We start from the raw sequence: 22,507 nt of genomic DNA on the forward strand, positions 1-22,507 counted from the left end.
TGTGTATGGAAGATAAGTTAAGTGTGTGCCCATTGAGGACATGTGACTGGCTGGTCAGATAGTATAAATCCTAATGCAAAGGCCAAGGCAAGAGGAGGACTTGCTAGCAGGATAGTGCCAGCAGGAAGGCAGAACGAACAGCTCAGAAACAAGAGTAGGAATTCCCTGGTGGCGCAGTGGTTAAGAATCCGCCTGCCAATGCGGGGGACACGGGTTCGAGCCCTGGTCTGGGAAGATCCCACATGCCACGAAGCAAATAAGCCCTTGTGCCACAACTGCTGAGACTGTGCTCTAGAGCCCGTGAGACACAACTACTGAAGCCCGCGCGCCTAGAGCCCGTGCTCCACAACAAGAGAAGCCACCGCAATGAGACGCCCGCGCGCCACAACGAAGAGTAGCCCCCGCTCGCCGCCGCAACTAGAGAAAGCCCGCATGCAGCAACGAAGACCCAACGCAGCCAAAAAGCCAAAAAACCCAAAAAAACAGTGCCTGGCATAAAAATGGGACTCGCTAATGCAAGACCTCTTTCCTACATTACTTCATTACCTACCTCCTCCAACTAAACCCCTCCCCCCTAGTCAATTGAACGTGGCCTGCCCTTGGGTTTACTCTCAACAACCAGATACCTCATGGTCATATGATTTCAACTGCAAGCATATTTCTCCCCCATTACACTGAGATGTCAGGTTTATGTGGTGAGTTTGACATAAGCTCACCCCAACACCAGAATTCATGTTACTCTTCTAGAAATCTTTCATAAAGATGTAATAGATGGCCAATATTCTGATTTACTTACAAAAACATGAACTGCAGCCTTACTTACAGCTGCAGAACAAAGGAAACACTTTAACAATGGAGAAAGGGTTAACTAAGTTATGAAGCATGCATATTCTGGGACATTATGCGGCCATTTACATTCCTGCATTTAAAGTCCATAAAGACAAAGAAATATATGATTACAATATACATTAGGTTTTTCTTTTTTTTAATAATTATAATAGAGATTTAGCTAAATTAATACATTTACAGCCCTGATAGCTCTACATTGTACATTTTAGGTTTAACCAGCTTCATAAAAATACTTTAGGATGGCCGTATCCAGATTTAGACTACATGATTATTTCTTTGCCCATTCTTCTCTCTCTTTTCTTTCCTGAATGACCTCTTTCAGATGCGGTTCGAGGTAGAATTTATCCTCCTCATATTTTGTCCACTGCTCTTCAGGCAAGATCTGCTGCCTCATGGTCAGGTCCAGGGCTCTCTTAATGCGAAACACCCTGTCATTATAAAGGTTCTCAGGAAGCCTTCTTATGGCTTCTTTTACATCGTCATTCTCACATATTGTATCATCTCGCATTAAGCCCAGTTTATTGAACCCGGCAGCATTGTGATACCATTTTCGAATACCCTCCAGCCACTTGCTTGACAGGCCTACTCACCATTTTAACCTGAGACAGAAGCGTTGCCTGCTGGGTAAGTCTTATACATTAGGTTTTGTTATAAGATTACAGAATGACTTGCACAACATAATTCTGATTTTATTAAAACTTATATATATATATGCATTGACACAAAGGTGAAAACTAAAAGGAAAAATATCCAAAAATTAATATTAACCATATCCAGCTATTGGATTTATGGGTCACTTGCATTATATTCTTATTTTTTTATGGATTCCAGATGTTCTTTCCTAAGCACGTATTGCCTTTATAAGCGGAACAAATACACTGTAATTAAAACAATTTTAATTTTTATTGATAATTCATGTGAGAAACTGTTAGGTTAGCAAGTAGTGCTTTGGGACAACATTTCACAGGGAGAGTTCCAGGGTACAGTTGCAAAAGCTGCAGAGCTGATCAGATCTACAGCAGCCATGGCCAACCCACAGCTAATGACTTGTGAGCAAGAGAAAACGTTTTATTCCTATAAATTACTGTAAATGACGGTTGTTTGTTATTGCGAGAAAGCTAAGTCAGAAGATAATGTTTGAAAGTTTCATGACCCTGTTAGTTATTCTCTTTACTATGAATCTTCTCCTAATAAAATTCATATAATGCTAGATTGGAACACTTTGGGGTTTGTTTTCCTTTCTAATTTTTCAGATGAGTAAGCTGAGGCTCAAGCATGTAAAATAACTACCCTAAAGGCACAGTGATTTAATTGCAAAACGACGATTGGAGTTTTCTTTGTCTAGAGTCTCTTCACTATTTTTCTAGTGGATGGGGCAACTGAGAGATTATTGGGGAGATCTTGTATGCTGGTGCCCCAAGTACCATCTACCTAGGTCCAGTTTCTTTTGTTTGTTTTTTTAACCATAGTGTTACTGAACAGTTCAATTTCTGTCCTCTCTGTTGTAGATTACAGACCTGGAATCAGAAGCATGTAATAAAAGCTGGGCAGAATCTATATATGAAAACATTTAGGAACTTATTAAAAGTCACTAAAGGACACCAAATAATTTTTTATGGTTAGAAAATCAAAACAATGTAGATATACCACTTCTCTTCAAAGTGGTCTATAGAATCAATGGAAGTTCAATGAAAATCACAACAGATTCTAATTCAAAAAATTATATGGAAGAGAAAGGAGTCTCTTTCTCCTTTCTGTATGTACATTCATGAAGAAAAATAGGGTGAGCTTATTTACTATGGGAGATATTACTATATAATAAAGTGAAAGGGTATGGTAATTAGGACAGTGAAGAATTCATACAGGGATAGAAAAAAATAGACCAATGATACAGCAGTGCCCAGAAACATACAAGGAGAGCATTTCAGATCAGTGGAGAATGGATGGGCTTCTCAATAAACAGTGGTCTGACTAATTAATTAATTAATCTATAAAGAAAAAAAATGGATCCTAATTACAGATCATCCACACAATTAGTTCCAGATAGTTTAAAAACTTAAGTGAGGAAAGCAAAACTTTAAAATTTCTAGAAGAAAAATAGGAGACTATCTTTATGAGCTTTGGGTGGAAAGGAGTTTTGTAAACTACATATAAAAGTATAAGCTATTAATGAAACATGATAAGTGTGATAACATTAAAAAAATAAAGAACTTTTGGGCTTTCCTGGTGGCGCAGTGGATACGAATCCACCTGCCAATGCAGGGGACATGGGTTCGAGCCCTGGTCCAGGAAGATCCCACGTGCCGCGGAGCAACTAAGCCTGTGCACCACAACTACTGAGCCTGCGCTCTAGAGCCCGCGACTCACAACTACTGAGCACGCGTGCCACAACTACTGAAGCCCACGTGCCTAGAGGCCGTGCTCCACAACAAGAGAACCCACTGCAATGAGAAGCCCACACACCACAACAAAGAGTAGCCCCCACTCGCCACAACTAAAGAAAGCCCACGTGCAGCGACGAAGACCCAACGCAGCCAAAAAAAAAAAATAAATAAAATAATAAATAAATTTATTTTAAAAAATTAAGAACTTTTGGTGATCAAAATATGCTATAAAGAAATTGAAAATATAAGCCACAAACTAGGAGGAAATATTTGCAACTTATATCATCAACAAAGAATTATTCTCCAAAATACATTAAGAAATGATAAAAATTCATTTAAAGATCCATATAAAGATATAAAAATCTGTATAAGTCCATATAAAGATAAGCAAACTAAGGAAAAATGATCAAAGGACATTTACAGAAAGGGGAAACCTCAATGACCAATAAACTTAGAAAAACATGCTTGATCTCATTACACGTTGGGGAAATTTGAAGGACAACTAGAATGAGATGTCTTTGCAGTCCACCAGTGCTATGGACTGAACTGTGTCTCCCCCAAAATGTATATGTTGATGTCACCCAATGTGACTGTATTTGGAGTAAGGAATTAATTAAGATTAAATGACATCATTAGGGTGGGACCCTAATCCCATAGGATTAGTGTTCTTATAAGAAAAGACACAGAGAGAGCTCTCTCTCTCTCTCTCCCCTCCATCCCTCTCTGCCAAGTGAGGACAGAGTGAGAAGATGGCCATCTGCAGTCCAGGAAGAGAGCCCTCATTAGAACCCAACTATGCTGGTAACCTGACCTTGGACTTTCAGGTTCTAGAATTGTGAGAAAATAAGTTTTTGTGGCTTAAGTCACCCAGGCTATGGTATTTTGTTATGGCAGCCCAAGCTTACTAAGACAATCAGATAGGCAAAACATTTTAAAGCCCGACAATACCAAGTGGTATGCATATGAGTGAGGGAAAATCTTATAGATTCCTAGTGGAATTATAAATAAGTACTTTGAAAAAATTTGGCACTATTCATTAATTTTTAAAATAGTGTAACCTCCAACCTAGATATTTTACTTCCTGCTATTACCCTAGAGAATCTCTTCTATGTGCACATAGGAAACATAAACAAAAATGTTTTTAGCCACATTTTTATAACAGAAGAAAGCACAAACAAAACAAAAACCAAGAACAGCAACAACACTAAAAGTAATATAAATGCCTGTTTTAGGAGAAAGGTTAAGAACATTCTGGAATAATAATAAAATGGAACACTCCACAGTAGAGAAAATTAACAACCTAGTACTAAATTCATCAACATGGGTTAACCACAGAAACATAACACTGAATAAAAAAGCAAATGGTAGAGGAATACCATTTATAAGAATTTTAGAAAACAGTTTAAACTCTTTGCATTTTAAGAATGCATGTGTATGTCCACATGTGCCACAGAAATCTTAAAGAGAATCAGTATAATAATACAGATGCTAAATGTGGATAATCACTACCCTGGAGGAGTAAGAGAGGAGTCAAGAAAGGACAAACGGAGGGCTTCAAATTTTGGATATTTTACATTTCTTAGCTGGTGACTGGTACAAGGGAGCTTATTTTATTAATATTTTATAGGATACACATACTCATTTGTATTCACCAGATATTTTAGAATAAATGACAAAATTAAAATTATTGAGAAGTATATTCTGGAAATTAATGTGATTTTCTTAATTAATGGGTACATATCCTTAAGTTCTAGATCGTACTGGAGAAATATAACTAAAGAAACAAGGTACATGACTCATGACAGAATTTAAATCTGACTAATTGGACCTAATTGCTGAGAGACACACTGTGATTTGCTCAATTTTATCATTAAGTTCAGGGAACATGAAACCACCATGAAAAATCAGTGAAACAGCATCTCAAAATGTACCTTGCCTGATTATGCAATGATTATGTTTAGCTTCAATTAATTATGACAATTAAGTAGTTCTTACTCTAGTGGTAGCATTAACTCATTACATTAATTTGTTAGCAGAAGAATTAGCTTGTGACCTGAAAGGGGAATGGCTTTTTCTGATACATTGGCATTTGAAAAAATGATTAATATGCCTCTTTTGAAGGGACATATATGTAGACTCTTTCTGTGAAACATTTTTTATTGAGTGAGTCTTACTTTCATATCAGCTAATATTACACACTATTAAGTATTATATAATATAAAATATATTAACCCTGGAGGGAAAAAAGTAATGATGAATTCTGTTTCAGAATTCTATACTGAACACATAGCCTCCCCCTCCTTAATAAAATCTTTAGAAATGATAGCAAAGATATGATAAATTAATGAGCGCATCATCAATTACAAAAACAAAAAGAAGAACGTTGGCAAACCAGAAACTCTGAGAAAGTTCTGAAAGGTAGAAAACCAAGAGAACTGTACTGAAAAAGGAGATAGCACACCCAAATGCTTGGAAGTGAGGTCCACATCAAAAGGAGAGAACAACACTAAGAACTCTTCCCTCCTGGGTGTCCATGATCCCAGGAGCAGAAAGGGGCTGGCTCCTGCATGTTGGTTAGTGTAGGGCAGCAGCAAGAGTAGTCAGGGATATTCCTGCATGAACTGAGCCGTACACTAGCAAAGGGGAATGCCTGTCAGTCTCTTGTGGGATCTTGAATCAAAGAATAAAGTCATATCCCTGAGAGGGACAGGGAAACCAATCATAGAGGATAAGCTGCTGAGGTTCAGTGCCTGGCAGTTCAGCTGTCCATCCACTAGTCTTACTTCAAATGCACTGAAAATAGAAATCACTGTAGCATCTCTTGTCTATCCAGAGATTTTGATTACAAAGTTGAGTATACAAACCCAAATTTCTACACGTTTAACGAAAGCCAATTATGAAGGGGACACAAGAGACCCAGCAAACGAAAGAATTTCCAACTAAGGAAACAGGATAAGAGGAGTAAATGGGACAGGGTTTTAAAATAAGTTTAATTTGTATCCTTAGACAGTAAAAGGGATTTGTACCTATGAAGAGAAACAAGTGTTGTCAATTATAGTCTTAGATATTAAAACTAATAATTAGAAAATAAAAAGCTCAACTGGATAACTGCATAGCAGATTCATAAATTCCAATATCCTTAAATATTTCTGGAGAGAGAAAATAGAGATAATGGAAGTACAACTCAGTATGTTAGGATTTCTCAATGGTAAATAAAGAATAGTCAATAGAAAGAATAAAGACTGACCCAACCACTTGCTGAGCAAAATAAATTGAACAATACTCGGTGCCACACACACAGACACAGACACAGAAACACATACACACACGCTTGTTTGGCTTCACTGTGCGTGGGGCACACGAACTTGGGTTCAACAACAGAAGGAGACAGTGGGGTTCAAGAAGCAACGTTGGGGTTTCCCTGGTGGCGCAGCGGTTGGGAATCCGCCTGCCAATGCAGGGGACACGGGTTCGAGCCCTCGTCCGGGAAGATTCCACATGCCGTGGAGCAACTAAGCCCGTGCACCACAACTACTGAGCCTGCACTCTGGAGCCCAGGAGCCACAACTACTGAGCCCGCGTGCCACAACTACTGAAGCCCACGTGCCCAGAGGCCGTGCTCCGCAACAAGAGAAGCCACCGCAGTGAGAAGCCCGCGCACCGCAACGAAGAGTAGCCCCCGCTCGCCGCAACTACAGAAAGCCTGCGCGCAGCAATGAAGACCCAACGCAGCCAAAAACAATAAATAAAATAAAATAAAGTAAATAAATTTATTTTAAAAAAGAAGCAACACTAAGCAGAGAAATTAGTAAGACTTCTTGTTAAATCAAAATTAGCACTAATTATACATTTTAAAAACATGTCCCATAATACATCTCCACATCAAGGGGATGACAGAGATAGAAGGTAAATCCAAGCATGCTAATTATTTTGCTTTATTTGGAGAAGGATCTTCTACTGATTTACTTTAGTTTGGAGGAGGGCAAACCATCAAAGAGCCAGAAGGAAAAAAAAGAGCAGCAAAAAGTAGCTACAGTGCAAAAAAAAGAGATGCCTATAGTACATAATAGACTAAATATATGAGTATTAAAAATAAATGAGTCTATAAACTACAACCCAGATAAATAAACACATGAATAAAATATATCAGGCAAAATGTCACAAAACGGACGGATTCAAAAAAAAAAAAAAAAAAAACAGAGAAGAGTTCTGTTCAGGCAATGGCCGAGTCACGTGTATCCAACTATCAACCCCACAGATAACAATTAAAAACTGGCAACGCACTTTTAAGATAAACTATTTTAAAAGTGTGGTGAATGAATAAAGCTGGAAGAAATAAGACACAAGTTGACCCTTGAAAGAAAACTGCACTGGGTTAAATTTACGTTTATAGGACTTTCTGCCTGAGGGCACTCCAGCCAGCCCAGCAAGGGGCTGCTAAAACTCCAGCACAAAGCCACAGTCTTAACTGCTTGAGGAATTCAAAGATAGATAGAGTTCTGAACTACTAGAGCAGTGGGAAGGTAAGTAGGCTTATCCTAAAGGAGGGAGCCATACAAGGGGAGACTGGAAATCTGATACTAACTCCACCCAAATACTGTGTAAGTAGGATTCCCAGAGTCCTAGGGAAAGCCAAGATCTGCAAAGCTAAAAGAACCGAGCGGGTTCAGCTGCCACCTACTGCCGAAAAGAGTTTTGAATCTGAATCCAGCCGAACTGTTAAAGCAACTTCCTGTGCCCGACACACAGTCAGGCCAAACAAACGGAAACGTCCGAGTTTGGAGCAGAGAAAGGCCATGCAAGGAGAGGGGTGGCTCATGCCCTAAAAAGCCCTGAGCTCCCCGACGGCTTTCGGCAAAGCACTTTTAAAAGCCAGGTTGGTCTGTGTCTTTATTTCTGTCCTGCCCCTAGGTTCATCAGAAGCTTTTTTTTTTTTAGATTTCATATATATGTGTTAGCATACGGTATTTGTTTTTCTCTTTCTGACTTACTTCACTCTGTATGACAGACTCTAGGTCCATCCACCTCACTACAAATAACTCAATTTTTTTCTTTTTATGACTGAGTAATATTCTATTGCATATATGTGCCACATCTTCTTTATCCATTCATCTGTCGATGGACACTTAGGTTGCTTCCATGTCCTGGCTATTGTAAATAGAGCTGCAACGAACATTGTGGTACATGACTCTTTCTGAATTATGGTTTTCTCAGGGTTTATGCCCAGTAGTGGGATCGCTGGGTCATATGGTAGTTTTATTTTTAGTTTTTTAAGGAACCTCCATACTCTTCTCCATAGGGGCAGGACAGGAATAAAGACACAGACGTAGAGAATGGACTTGAGGACATGGGGAGGGGGAAGGGTAAGCTGGGATGAAGTGAGAGAGTGGCATTGACATATATACACTACCAAATATAAAATAGCTAGTGGGAAGCAGCCGCATAGCACAGGGAGATCAGCTCTGTGACCACCTAGGGGGGTGGGACAGGGAGGGTGGGAGGGAGATGCAAGAGGGAGGGGATATGGGGATATAAGTATATGTATAGCTGATTCACTTTGTTATACAGCAGAAACTAACACAACAATGTAAAGCAATTATACTCCAATAAAGATGTTAAAAAATATGAATCTCAAACCAGCAAAATAATATGTAGTGGGTCAACTTGATCTCTGACATCAAAATAAACCTTGCATGGACCCCATAGTAAAAAAAAAAAGCCAGGTTGGCGAGGGTGGTATCTCAGGGTCTGTGATCAGCTTGTGCACAGTTCTCTGATTGGCTGATGGTGCGGTAGCAGGGCGGTGTCATAGGGGTTCACATTATCAGTCCTTAGGCTCCAGGAGGCCTGGGGATATGTGCTCATGGTCATGAAGTAGTTAACATCTTCCATTTGTTGGAGAGGGGGGATTTTTACATCTGCAAAACAACTCAGGAAATGTGCATCAAATACTATTATCTAGGTACCTCAGAGAAGAGCTAAAGCAGAGGATATGGGGGAAGGCCTGTCCCAGGAAGGCCCCCATGGGGTCTTGCTCGGTTACAAAATTAATTGCCTACTAGAATAAAAATCATCCCTTTTCAATGGAAGATGATGTAATCTAAAATCTCTACAATATATTTTCTAAATTTGGTGACATATTTAAACTCATGTATGTAAGAAGCTCAGTGAACCCTACACGAGATAAATACAAAGAAAACCATACCTAGGCACATCAGCGTCAAACTGCTGAAAAGCAAAGATAAAAAGAAAATCTTGAAGGCAGCCAAAGAGAAATAGTACATTGAACACATTGCAATGATTCAATTAATGACTCATCTTATATCAGAAACAGTGGAGGCTAGAAGACATAGAATGGAAATCTCTAAAGCCATAAAAGAAAAAAGTAAATCAATGCAGAATTCTGTTCAAACACCCACTAAAAATGAAGGCTATTTTCCCTCCTTCCTTCCTTCCTTCCTTAATAATTCAGTCCAAAAGCCATGCAGGGTAATGGCCGGGACCCTGTAGGGGTGAGAAGGACGATTATACGGAGGAGGAGTGGTAGCTCAGGTTGCCCATGTCAGACCCCAAGTAAGTTAAGAAAGGTGTCTGGATGGGAGTAGAGGTTTTGATGGGAAGACTGGTTACATACTAGAAAATTGATCCTATAAGTAAATATACTGAAGATAACTGGAGTCAGGTTTCTCACTGCTGGATAAAAGAGGTATTAATATATAGGGAGAAATTTAGAATATACTTTATTGTATTATGTTGGAATCAGAGGTATCAGTGCGAATTCAAAAATCTATATAATCAGTAGAAATAAGCATGTATAGTATCTAGATCTTGGTTTTTGAACACTATTTTCCAGTAAATGAACCAGAACTCCTTAGAGAAAAGGCCAATTCAAGGTCAGGACAGGGAAATACAAGATTAGCTTGAAATATCTCACTCACCAGAAAGTAACAACTACTCAAAAAAATTTACCAGATATTCCAAAAGGATACAGGTAGCTGTTTGAGGAGGCTCAAATTAGTAAAATCTAGAGCAATTTGAGCATGAAAATAAAGAGATTAATGGATAACTTAATAAACTAAGAGTCTATGAGTCTATACTAATGAAAAAAAGCAGATAAATAAATTAATGATGGGGAAGAAAAAAACCCTTACTTACAGAAAAACGCCAACCAATAAATAGAGAATGATGGAATTAGAAAACCACCAATGGATGCTTAAACTAATGGGTAAACATCTGATGAGGAAGAGTATTGAACCCATATTTACTCATTGATTATAATGGGGAGAAGCATAACTGCACAGTGGTGAGCCTGGAAAACCCCACCTTAATCAAGTGATCAAAGTTAACACTACCTATACTGGGGCAAACCAACCTCATGCGGATTCTGATATCATACACCGAGAAGCACACGATATCACTTCTGTGGTGTTCCTGCCAATAACGAATAATCTGGAATTTAGTAATGAGGAAACATGGTGAGGAGCATCCTCCATGATTGTTGGCCTGTCTCTTCAACAACGTCAAGATTAAAAAGAGCAAAGAGGCTCGGGGATATAGAGATCTGGAAGGAGTCGCTTTCACTCTTTTTAACAATGACAAAATGATGGGAAAACTGCAAATTCAGGAGTTTCCTGAGCCATAGGGAAGCTGTTTCATAACAACGTTGACCCAATATCCATGAGAAGCAAACCCTGATTTATCTGGGGTAGACCCAACTGCACACCAGTAAGAAGAATGCAACCAGGGTAGTTTGCAGATTTGCAGAGGGTGAGACTGAACCCTCTTCAAAGTTTTTCTCCACACTCACCACCAGGTATGTACAAAACAGATTAAAGAAAGTATTAAGAAAATGTCCTTGGGACTTCCCTGGTGGTGCAGTGGTTGGGAATCCGCCTGCCAGTGCAGGGGACACGGGTTCGATCCCTGGTCTGGGAAGATCCCACATGCCATGGAGCAACTAAGCCCATGCGCCACAACTACTGAGCCTGCACCCTACAGCCTGTGAGCCACAACTACTGAGCCCATGTGCCACAACTACTGAAGCCCACACGCCTAGAGCCCGTGCTCCACAACAAGAGAAGCCACCGCAGTGAGAAGCCCGCGCACCACAGCGAAGAGTAGCCCCAGCTCACCCCAACTAGAGAAAGCCCAGGCACAGCAACGAAGACCCAGCACAGCCAAAAATAAATTTTAAAATAAATAAATTTATTTAAAAAAAAAGAAAATGTCCTGTGTGGAGTAGATGACGTGATGGAACCACCAAAGCTGAGGGGCCACAGACCCTTCTCCTCTATGTTCTCTATAGAATGAAATCCTGTCATAAAAGTTATAGAACTGCCATAAATGTCCAGTTAGTTTTTTTTAAGTGAAATTTGTATTGAAATATAACGTTATCTTTATCCATTCACTTGTTGATGGACATTTTTTGGTTGCTTCCATGTCTTGGCTATTGTAAATAGCGCTGCAATGAACATTGGGGTGCATGTATCTTTTCCAATTATAGTTTTCTCTGGATATATGCCCAGGAGTGGGATTGCAGGATCATATGGTAACTCTATTTTTAGTTTTTGAAGGAATGGATAAAGAAGATGTGGTACATATATACAATGGAATATTACCCAGCCATAAAAGAGAATGAAATAATGCCATTTGCACCAACTTGGATGGCCCTAGAGGTTATCATACTAAGTGAAGTAAGCCAGACAAAGACATATATCATATGATATTGCTCATATGTGGAATCTAGAAAAAAAAAGATACAAATGAATTTATCTATAAAACAGAAATAGACCCACAGACATAGAAAACAAACTTATGTTTACTGAAGGGGAAAGGGAGGGGAGGGATAAACGAGGAGGTTAGGATTAACATGCACTCACCACTACATATAAAATAGATAACCGACAAGGACCTGCACAGGGAACTATACTCAATATTTTGTAATAACCTATAAGGGGAAAGAATCTGAAAAAGAATATGTGTGTATATATATGTATATATATATAGCTGAATCACTGTGCTGTACACCTGAAACTAACCTGATGTTGTAGACCAACTATATTTCAATTAAAAAAATATGTCATACAGAAAAGTACATGAATAAGAGTACGACTTAATGCATTTTAATAAGACAAAAGCACCCGTGTAACCAGCACCCATATAAAAAACCCCCCAAAAGCAAAAACAGAACATTATTAGCCCCCCCGAATCCTGCACCCACGTGCATTGTACCAGTCGCTTCTCCCCCAAATACAGCAACTACCCTGACTTCTAGCACCATATATACGTTCTGCTCAATTTTGACCTTTAAATAAATGGAATTATGTAGTTTGGATGTACAGTTAGTTTTAACATGCCAAGAAAATAAAGAGAATAGACCATAAAATAAGCTTCAAATGCCAAATCCTTATTAACAATGTCTCTTGGATGGGGGAGTATTAGACAATCAGCCGAAGACGACCAGTGATTATCAGAAAAGTGGGTCATATCTGTGTTGACAGCTCTGTTTTCAAACTTAATGACTTAAGTTTATAGCTTAAGAATCCTCATTAGAAAGTATACACCCATTAAAAAGTAACTTGAAAAGCTTGGAAAAGTTATGATATGCATTGCTAATGTTTAGCTGTCATAAATGTCGAAAGGGAAGCTGGGGACTTACTGAAAAGGCACAAAAAAGAAGGTGGTAAGCGCAAAATTCCAGCACAGGAATGCCCAAACCTCTCAGGTTGGGAAGAGTGGTCCTTTAGAGCAGCGTTTTCTCAGCCTATGAAGTTTTCCATTTGTTTTATCTGTGGTAGTTACCAGGATTGTTTAGGAATATGATAGGGCTGCACTTTCCTGCCTCCTTGAAGCAGCCATGTAACTTGTTTCAGCCAACAAAGTGACAGCAGAAGTAACCTGTGTCATTTCCAGTTGTCAGCCTTAAAAGCCAGTGATTGGCCACAGTCCTATCCCTCTGCTGTAGTGATTACAAAGCAAGTGCTGAGTGAACACCACGAGCAGAAACCCTATACGTGAGAAATAATTTTTATGTTCATGAAGCCACTGAGAGTTTGGGGCTGTTCGTTACTGCAGCATATCAATACTGATAGAGTATCGGTTTCCCTCTCTTTCTTGAAATGATTGAAAGATGAAATCATTACATGAATACTTTTCCTTTGAAAGAGAAGTATTTGAGATTATCTTGAGTTCATAGTGATATCTGCATATGATATCTGTCTGTATGACAAGTAGTGGAGATCAGACGAGCACACTCAATACTGACTCCAACCATCACTTATGTACAAAGCTCCCAAGGATATTCTCAGTATCATAAAGTTTCAAAGTGTTTCCATTCTGAGTCAAATATTATTTAATTTAATTTAATGTAATAATGAACTGATGGGTAAGGCAGGACTTATAAAGCACACTGATGTTGAAACACTGGTTAGTGAAGAGCATACATAGAAAGGATAACAGTTCTGTGGGTGAGCCTAAAGATGACCTCCATCAGAGCCATGAGCTGCATCCATTTGGTCCAAATTCTCAATTCGCACATGAAGATTACTCTAGGACTCCCAAAGACAGTGTGAAAGATTAAGTGGTGAAAATTACATAACTGTCACTTTTCATTCATTGAAAATGAAGACCCTCCACACCTGCCAGGTAATGTTTGCACACTTACAATTGCAAAGAGCAGTGGCTACCTCTACTTGATGTCACTTAGCAACAAACCTCCAAATTATACAAATAAGCCAAGTGGGTGTTTAAATAAAAAATGCAAGAATTCTAAATATCATGCCATCCAAATGATTCTTACCAATTTTAAATACCACAACACATTGCTCGATATTAATCCATGGTTTGTCTATTCAATTGCCAAATTAAATATTTATATAAATTTTGAATTTAATTTAATAAATTATACATTTTTGTTTAAAAACTTATTTAAAATAAATCAAATGCTTGTATCACCCTAAATGGGAAAAAGTAAAATTTGTCTTTATGAACTATGATTATTACTATACTTCAATTAAACTTTCTATTAAATTATTTAACAGTATAGTGATCTTAAGTAAAGTATATGTGCACATTTTTCCTTAAAACTATTTACCTCTTACCAAGAAAAGAGCCTAAGTGATTTTTAAAATGTCCAAAGGACGTTTACAGGATTATTATATATTTTTATGAAAGATGACTACAAGTCAAGTAAGGTTTATAAACAGTATTTTTAAAAAGCATTATTATAGTTATGAATATATTTCTAGAGTTGAAAATTCTATTAAATCAATGGTTATATCATATCAATCCTTACTAACAATTAGAGAGCCATTTGTTGGTAAACAAATCACTTTTACATACCTTCCCATTTTATTCCTCTCTACAATTATCCACTTTTTATTCAATAGATAAGAGGGTTAAAGAGTTAAAGAGACTTGCTTAAAGTTTACACTCTATTTAGTGGGGGATCCAGGAGGAATCTTCTATAAACTACCCACTTCTGCTATACCAGGATCAGGAGCCAGTATACTTTCAAATATTAACCAGGATGTAAACTGCATCAGAAAAATTAAAGAAGCCAAACATGTTTGGTCTGAAGAGAAAAGAAGGGAAAAAAAGACTAAAGACTGCAGGATGTAGGATGATTACTATATTATCTTCTAGTATTTTAAGGGGTGAATGAAGATTCTTTTTATAAATCATTTTCTTCCACAGAGGAAAAGAATCATAACTTCCATTTATTGGACATCTTATATATGCCAGGAGCCACAAATACATTAACTCATTTCTATTTTACAATAGTTCTCAAATTGGGGTTTATCATCTCTGTTTTTGTTTGTTTGTTTGTTTGTTTGGCCACACCATGTGGCTTGTGGGATCTTAGTTCCCCGACCAGGGATTGAACCCCAGGGCCTCAGCTGTGAAAGTGCCGAGTCCTAACCACCAGACCGCCAGGGAACTCCCATCATCTCTGTTTTAAAGATAGAGAAACTATGATTTGGAGAGAGAGAGAGAGAGAGAGAGAAAGAGAGAGAGAGAGAGAGCCAGTAAATGCAGGAGCCAGGATGCAAAATTGTTCCGTATATCTCAACCAAAGCCCAACACTTAGCCACTATGATCTACCGGAGGCATGAAAATAAGTTAAATTGCAACAAGACACAGAAGATTAAGGGTCCTGTTGCTGCTGCTGTTCTTGCTTTGTTTTCTTTGTTTTTAAATTTCTGAGCTTCCAGATGAAACTCTCCGGTTTGGGTGTGCTCAGACTAGAGGCAGGCTTGGAATTTTTTTTTTTTAACTTTGAGTATAGTTGATTTATAATGTGTTAATTTCAGGTGTACAGCAAAGTGAATCAGCTATACATACATATATATATATATATCCACTCATTTTTAAATAATTTTTATTTATTTATTTATTTATTTATTTTGCGGTACATGGGCCTCTCACTGCTGTGGCCTCTCCCGCCGCGGAGCGCAGGCTCTGGACGCACAGGCTCCGTGGCCATGGCTCACAGGCCCAGCCGCTCCGTGGCACGTGGGATCCTCCCGGACTGGGGCATGAACCCGTGTCCCGTGCATCGGCAGGCGGACTCCCAACCACTGCACCACCAGGGAAGCCCTCCACTCTTTTTTAGATTTTTTTCCCATATAGGCCATTACAGAGTATTGAGTAGAGTTCCCTGTGCTATACAGTAGGTCCTTATTAGTTATCTATTTTACATATAGCACTGTGTATATGTCAGTCCCAATCTTCCAATTTATCCCCCCACCTCGTTTATGTGGGAAGACTCAACCATGTCATGGAACACTTTGAGACCACGTGCCTCAGTACTTTGCATTTCACCTGTCTCTGGAGACCCAGTTTCCTCTAGCCTGAGCTTGGTCTTCCCTTTACTGAGCTGATACCACACTGGGAAGGAACCTTCCTGAGAATGCACGGCTTGCATTTCAGACAGCAGCATCATTTTGAAGCCAAAACATGGGGAACATTTGTTTTCTCTGCTTCAGGCATTAAAAATGTTATCACTCACTCACTCAATCACCTAACACTGGAAATGTGCACACTGATAAAGTTTCCCAGCCCTCAAAAGACCCCCATATGCATTAGTACTCAGCTGTATATTTTCCACACATATATCGTACATTTTTACTTTATCATTATGAATATATGTTCAAACTCACCATACAACATTCCCTAGTCTGCAAATGCTATAATCATGGTTCCCTAAAACAGTAGTTCCTAAACAATTTGGAGTTGCAAAGTATTAACACAGTTTGATTTGGTGACACCATTCTTCTCACCTGAAAATGCCCTATGATTTTATATATTAAAGCTAACATTAGTTTGTAGATTCCTTGTTTCTCCTCAAGATAACTGGAGGCACCCTGTGGTACTATAAAGCCAGGGTGGTAAGCACAGTAGAAGCTGCAAAAATTAAATTCTAGGAAGCACTCAGTTAACTCTAGGAGTTGAACCTCGGGTTTGTTTTGCCTCCTGGAGGTGGTGGTGGGATGGGCAGTAAGAAACTCTCCCCAGGGGAGGCCCTTCTGATGGAGAGAACTAGAAATCTAAAAGTCCAGAGCAAAACAAAGTTGAAAGCAGTGAACGGGACCAGGTATCACAGACAAGAATATGGGTGAGGGAGAGAGTGGCTCAGAATAATTTACGAAATGGTTTGCCTGCCATTGTGGCTGGCCTGATTAAGCCCAGCAGTTCATATGGCATTTCTTATTTCTGGGGTATCTTAATTCCATGTGGCCCCTGACACATAAATTGTAAGTCAATGATGGTCTGTAGTGAGCTTGAACCATCTTTGGTACCAGAAAGTGCTTCCCCTGACCATGGTTCCATAAATAAAGCAGACTGATGAGAATAGATTTTAAAAAATAGAAAGGAAGAGACTGATGAGCAGGGAGTGGGAGAGAACTGAGGTAGTGTACCAGGTGATGAAGTGGCAGACAGCTGGCAAAGTAGAGGAGATCAAAGGTAAGACAACAAAGGGGATGGCTGACATGGAAACAGAGTCTGGACCTTGAAGGATACCTACATGTTGGCTTCTCCTCTGGTCCCTCCTCAGAACAATGTCCTGATACACAAGGGGGTATTCTTTGGAGAAAGGTGAGGAGGGCGTATGGAAGAGGCTGCTGAGATAGACATCTATTGGAAGGTGAAATAATACGAAGTCTTAACAAGTCTTCCTCCTGAGATCTTAGATCTGATCCTGTCAGTGGACAGAATCTCTGTCATTCTCTGGCTATGCTCTTTGGGAAAATCATTTACTCTCTTTAAGCCTTAGTTTCTATATCTGTAAAATTTGAAGACAATGATACTTGCTTGATCTATTTCATGGATACTCAAGTAATAACATATAGCAATGCACCTGGCTAATTGTCAAGTTCTAGAAAATGAGTAATTAGTTAACTATTGTAGGATGTTCCTTGGGGGCATGAGTGAGATGCTCCCCAAGAAGTTGGAAAGAATGTGTCTCAATGAGCATTAATCTAGTAACACACACACACACACACACACACACACACACACAGTCACACACAGAGAATGTCCAGGGGTAAAGCTAGGGGTAAACTTGCATCTGAAATGTCAGATAGCAGAGTTTGACACAACTTCAGTCACAGTGACTTGAGCATACATGGAGGCTGAGTGGGAAAGTGAGCGCCATTTAAGTAGCAGAAATCCAATCCATTGTAATTTAACCTGTTTGGAGAAAGGCTACGAACATATGATTGTCAGGTTTGATCATAGTGCTTCTCAAACATTTTTAAACCACCAATATTTTTTAAATGAAATAGAACAAAATAGAAAATATCTGAGGTATCGTGTGTTGCAAGGGTGAGAATTGTTCAGTGAAAGTTTTCTTTCAGTTGGGGTACATGTGTGTGTCCTCAGGTGTGTGCTTCTGCCCCTGGACTCCAGCCCTTTTCTCTCTGTTTTGGCATAACCTGTCATGGATCATAAAGTTTACGCTCCTTCTTCTGATCCCCTGCTCACCTGAAAAATTTCTGCCAATCATTGGTATTTGCATGAAGCTTCCCTATGAGGAGAGAATGCTCTGATCTGCCAGGTCAGCCTTCCAGTGGTATTTGGCTTTATGTGTCAGTTTCAATAAACATGGAATGATGTGAGTCTTCCCATAACATGGATCTACTTTCAGTGTGGGGAATAAAAATCAAATTTCTAAGCCTGGACTGGCGTGAGTTCGTCAGCTTAAATGACACTGTGGGAAACCTTTTAGTGACAAGCAACTTTCTCTGGTGACCTCTGACCTTGACCAGCTCCTAGGGTAACTAGCTGTCCCTGAAATGCCTGGGATTATGAGGGGTTTCTGGGACATAGGATACCCGGTACTAAAACGGAATCAGTGTCAGGCAAATCAAAATGAGTTGATCACCCTACCAGCACCTTTTTGTTTGAACTGCAGCAGTGATTCTGGCACAGTTGTCATGAAGAGGTAGTGATGTGAGGGGCAGGAGGAAAAAGAAGACACTGCCTACAGATGGGGACATAGGAACACATAGGGGATCCAGCAGCCGCCCAGGCAAAGGGGCAACCTTCCATGGCTTACAGACCCCCGGCAAGATCACCTGAATGAGGGAAAACCCCTTCAGGTCCTTTCAAAGCTCCCCCTTCTCATTCTCCCTACTATTCTGAAGCCTCTAACCACGTGTCTCCCCAGGCACTGGTGCAAATAATTGGTAAGGGCAACTAACATACTGAGGCTGAAGCAAGCCTGAATGAAGTGAAGATATATTTCCCAAGTCAACTTCACTTGCAAATTGCCCTCTTAGCAGTCCCGAACTTCAGACCCACCCCAAAGCCTATTTCTGTAGCTAGTTACTCACATCTGGTCTCATATTTTCATTGCACAAGCCCCCCCCCCCTTTTTTTAAATTCTGGAGCCATTTCACCATCCTTTTACTCAGAATCTGCAACCCTGTAGAGCGTAATTCACGAATTGAGGCCACTTTTGAGATATCGCATCTTAGCCCTGGAGTGGGCACTCTACTAAGAGTCATACTATCCATGCTGTAGACCTCACTCTAATTTGCTTTTTTTCTGAAGCGGTGGTGGTGGTATGCAAACAGGATGTTTATTGGTCCTAAGAAGGCAAGTCAGAGAAAAGTATCCTTTTGTACAGCTTTCCTTTCAAGTCCAAAAGTTGGAGCAACAATTGTGTTGGCAGATATTGATTTCATAGTTGTGGTTTTCTTAAAATTAATTAATTTTTGGCTGCATTGGGTCTTCGTTGCTGCGTGCGGGCTTTCTCTAGTTGCAGAGAGCAGGGGCTACTCTGTTGCGGTGCGCGGGCTTCTCATTGTGGTGGTTTCTCTTGTTGCGGAGCACGGGCCCTAGGCGCACGGGCTTCAGTAGTTGTGGCTCATGGGCTCAGTAGTTGTGGCTCGCAGGCTCTAGAGCACAGCTCACTTGTTGTGGTGCACGGGCTTAGTTGCTCCACGACACGTGGGATCTTCCCGGATGAGGGCTCAAACCCGTGTCATCTGCGCAGCCAAGGAAGTCCCTGTATTTCTTTCTTATTGAGATATAATTCATGTACAATAAATGCCCAGATACTAAGTACACAGTTTGATAAGATTGACAACCTATACAACCGTGCAACCATCACCTAATCAAGATTAAGGAAACATTTTCATGAATGGTTATAAATGTAACAACTAGTGTTGTTCTGAACTGTGCTTTCTTAAATTAAATTTTTAATTTTGGAAGTAATTGCATATCTCTGTGTTAAGAAATAACACAGAGAAATCTCATATATGCTTTATATAGCCTTTACCCAGTTTCTACCACGAGTAACATCTCATAAAACTAACTGCACAATATTACAAGGATATTGACAATAATGATGCAGTCAAGATACAGAACATTTCCATCACTGCAAGGATTTCCCCATGACCTTTTACAGCAGCACATACATACTGCCCTCATCTCCTGGCAACCACTAATCTCTTCTCCATCTCTATTATTTTGTCATTTGAAGAAAGTCCCATAAGTGAAATCATAAAGTATGTAACCTTTGGGGATTGACTTCTTTCACTCAGTATAATTCCAAGGAGATCTATCTACCTTGTTGCAGGTATCAATAGTTCCTTCCTTTCTATTGCTCAGTGGCTTTCCATCTAACCAGCTTTTTTTTTTTAAACATCTTTATTGGAGTATAATTGCTTTACAATGGTGTGTTAGTTTCTGGTTTATAACAAAGTAAATCAGCTACACATATACATATATCCCCATATCTCCTCCCCCTTGCGTCTCCCTCCCACCCTCCCTATCCCACTCCTCTAGGTGGTCACAAAGCACCGAGCTGATCTCCCTGTGCTATGTGGCTGCTTCCCACTAGCAGTCTATTTTACATCTGGTAGTGTATATATGTCCATGCCACTCTCTCACTTCGTCCCAGCTTAAATTTCCCATTGCCCGTGTCCTCAAGTTCATTCTCTATGTCTGTGTCTTTACTCCTGTCCTGCCCCTAGGTTCCTCAGAACCATTTTTTTTCTTTTTTAGATTCCATATATATGTCTTAGTATATGGTATTTTTTTTTCTCTTTCTGACTTACTTCACTCTGTATGACAGACTCTAGGTCCATCCATCTCACTACAAATAACTCAATTTCGCTTCTATTAATAGCTGAGTAATACTCCATTGTATGTATGTGCCACATCTTCTTTATCCATTCAGCTATCGATGGACACTTAGGTTTCTTCCAGATCCTGGCTATTGCAAATAGAGCTGCAGTGAACATTGTGGTACATGACTCTTTTTGAATTATGGTATTCTCAGGGCATATGCCCAGCAGTGGGATTGCTGGGTCGTATGGTAGTTCTATTTTTAGCTTTCTAAGGAACCTCCATACTGTTCTCCATAGTGGCTGTATCAGTTTACATTCCCACCAACAGTGCAAGAGGGTTCCCTTTACTCCACACCCTCTCCAGCATTTATTGTTTCTAGATTTTTTGATGATGGCCATTCTGACGGGTGTGAGGGAGGTGCTACCTCATTGTAGTTTTGATTTGCATTTCTCTGATGATTAGTGATGTTGAGTATCCTGTCATTTGTTTGTTGGCAATCTGTATATCTTCTTTGGAGAAATGTCTGTTTAGGTCTTCTGCCCATTTTTGAATTGGATTGTTTTTTTGATATTGAGATTTAGGAGATTAATCCTTTGTCAGTTGCTTCATTTGCAAATATTTTCTCCTATTCTGAGGGTTACCTTTTCATATTGTTACGGTTTCCTTTGCTGTGCAAAATCTTTTAAGTTTCATTAGGTCCCATTTGTTTATTTTTCTTGTTATTTCCATTTCTCTAGGAGGTGGGTCAAAAAGGATCTTGCTGTAATTTATGTCATAGAGTGTTCTGCCTATGTTTTCCTTTAAGAGTTTGATAGTGTCTGGCCTTACATTTAGGTCTTTAATCCATTTTGAGTTTATTTTTGTGTATGGTGTTAGGGAGTGTTCTAATTTCATTCTTTTACATGTAGCTGTCCAGTATTCCCAGCACCACTTATTGAAGAGGCTGTCTTTTCTCCATTGTACATTCTTGCCTCCTTTATCAAAAATAACGTGACCATAGGTGTGTGGGTGCATTTCTGGGCTTTCTATCCTGTTCCATAGATCTATATTTCTGTTTTTGTGCCAGTACCATACTGTCTGGGTTACTGTAGCTTTGTAGTATAGTCTGAAGTCAGGGAGCCTGATCCTCCAGCTCCGTTTTTTGTTCTCAGGATTGCTTCGGCTATTCGGGGTCTTTTGTGTTTCCACACAAACTGTGATATTTTTTTGTTCCAGTTCTGTGAAAAATGCCATTGGTAGGTTGATAGAGATTGCATTGAATCTGTAGATTGCTTTGGGTAGTAGAGTCACTTCCACAATGTTGATTCTTCCAATCCAAGAATGTGGTATATCTGTCCATCTGTTTGTATCAACTTTAATTTCTTTCATCAGTGTCTTATAGTTTTCTGCATATAGGTCTTTTGTCTCTTTAGGTAGGCTTATTCCTAGGTATTTTATTCTTTTTGTTGCAATGGGAAATGGGAGTGTTTCCTTAATTTCTCTTTCAGATTTTCCATCAATAGTGTATAGGAATGCAAGAGATTTCGTTGCATTAATTTTGTATCCTGCTACTTTATTCATTGATTAGCTCTAGTAGTTTTCTGGTAGCATCTTTAGGATTCTCTATGAATAGTAACATGTAATCTACAAACAGTGACAGCTTTACTTTTTCTTTTCTGATTTGGATTCCTTTTCCCTCTCTGATTGCTGTGGCT

The 22,507-nt window shown here is 39.4% G+C and overlaps 1 protein-coding gene across 1 annotated transcript; it reads right to left on the reverse strand.

The window, feature by feature from the left end:
• Nucleotides 1–1,117: 1,117 nt before the first annotated feature.
• LOC116747774 (cytochrome b-c1 complex subunit 7-like) lies at nucleotides 1,118–16,176 on the reverse strand. Its single transcript, XM_032620312.1, has 2 exons — nucleotides 16,056–16,176; nucleotides 1,118–1,431 (listed from the first exon to the last, which is right to left on the reverse strand). The coding sequence occupies exons 1-2, from the start codon at nucleotides 16,174–16,176 to the stop codon at nucleotides 1,118–1,120; spliced, it is 435 nt and encodes a 144-aa protein (XP_032476203.1).
• Between the last annotated feature and the right edge of the window lie 6,331 nt (nucleotides 16,177–22,507).

The sequence above is a fragment of the Phocoena sinus genome, chromosome X (assembly GCF_008692025.1).
Source record: "Phocoena sinus isolate mPhoSin1 chromosome X, mPhoSin1.pri, whole genome shotgun sequence".
In the NCBI taxonomy this organism is placed as follows: Eukaryota; Metazoa; Chordata; class Mammalia; order Artiodactyla; family Phocoenidae; genus Phocoena; species Phocoena sinus.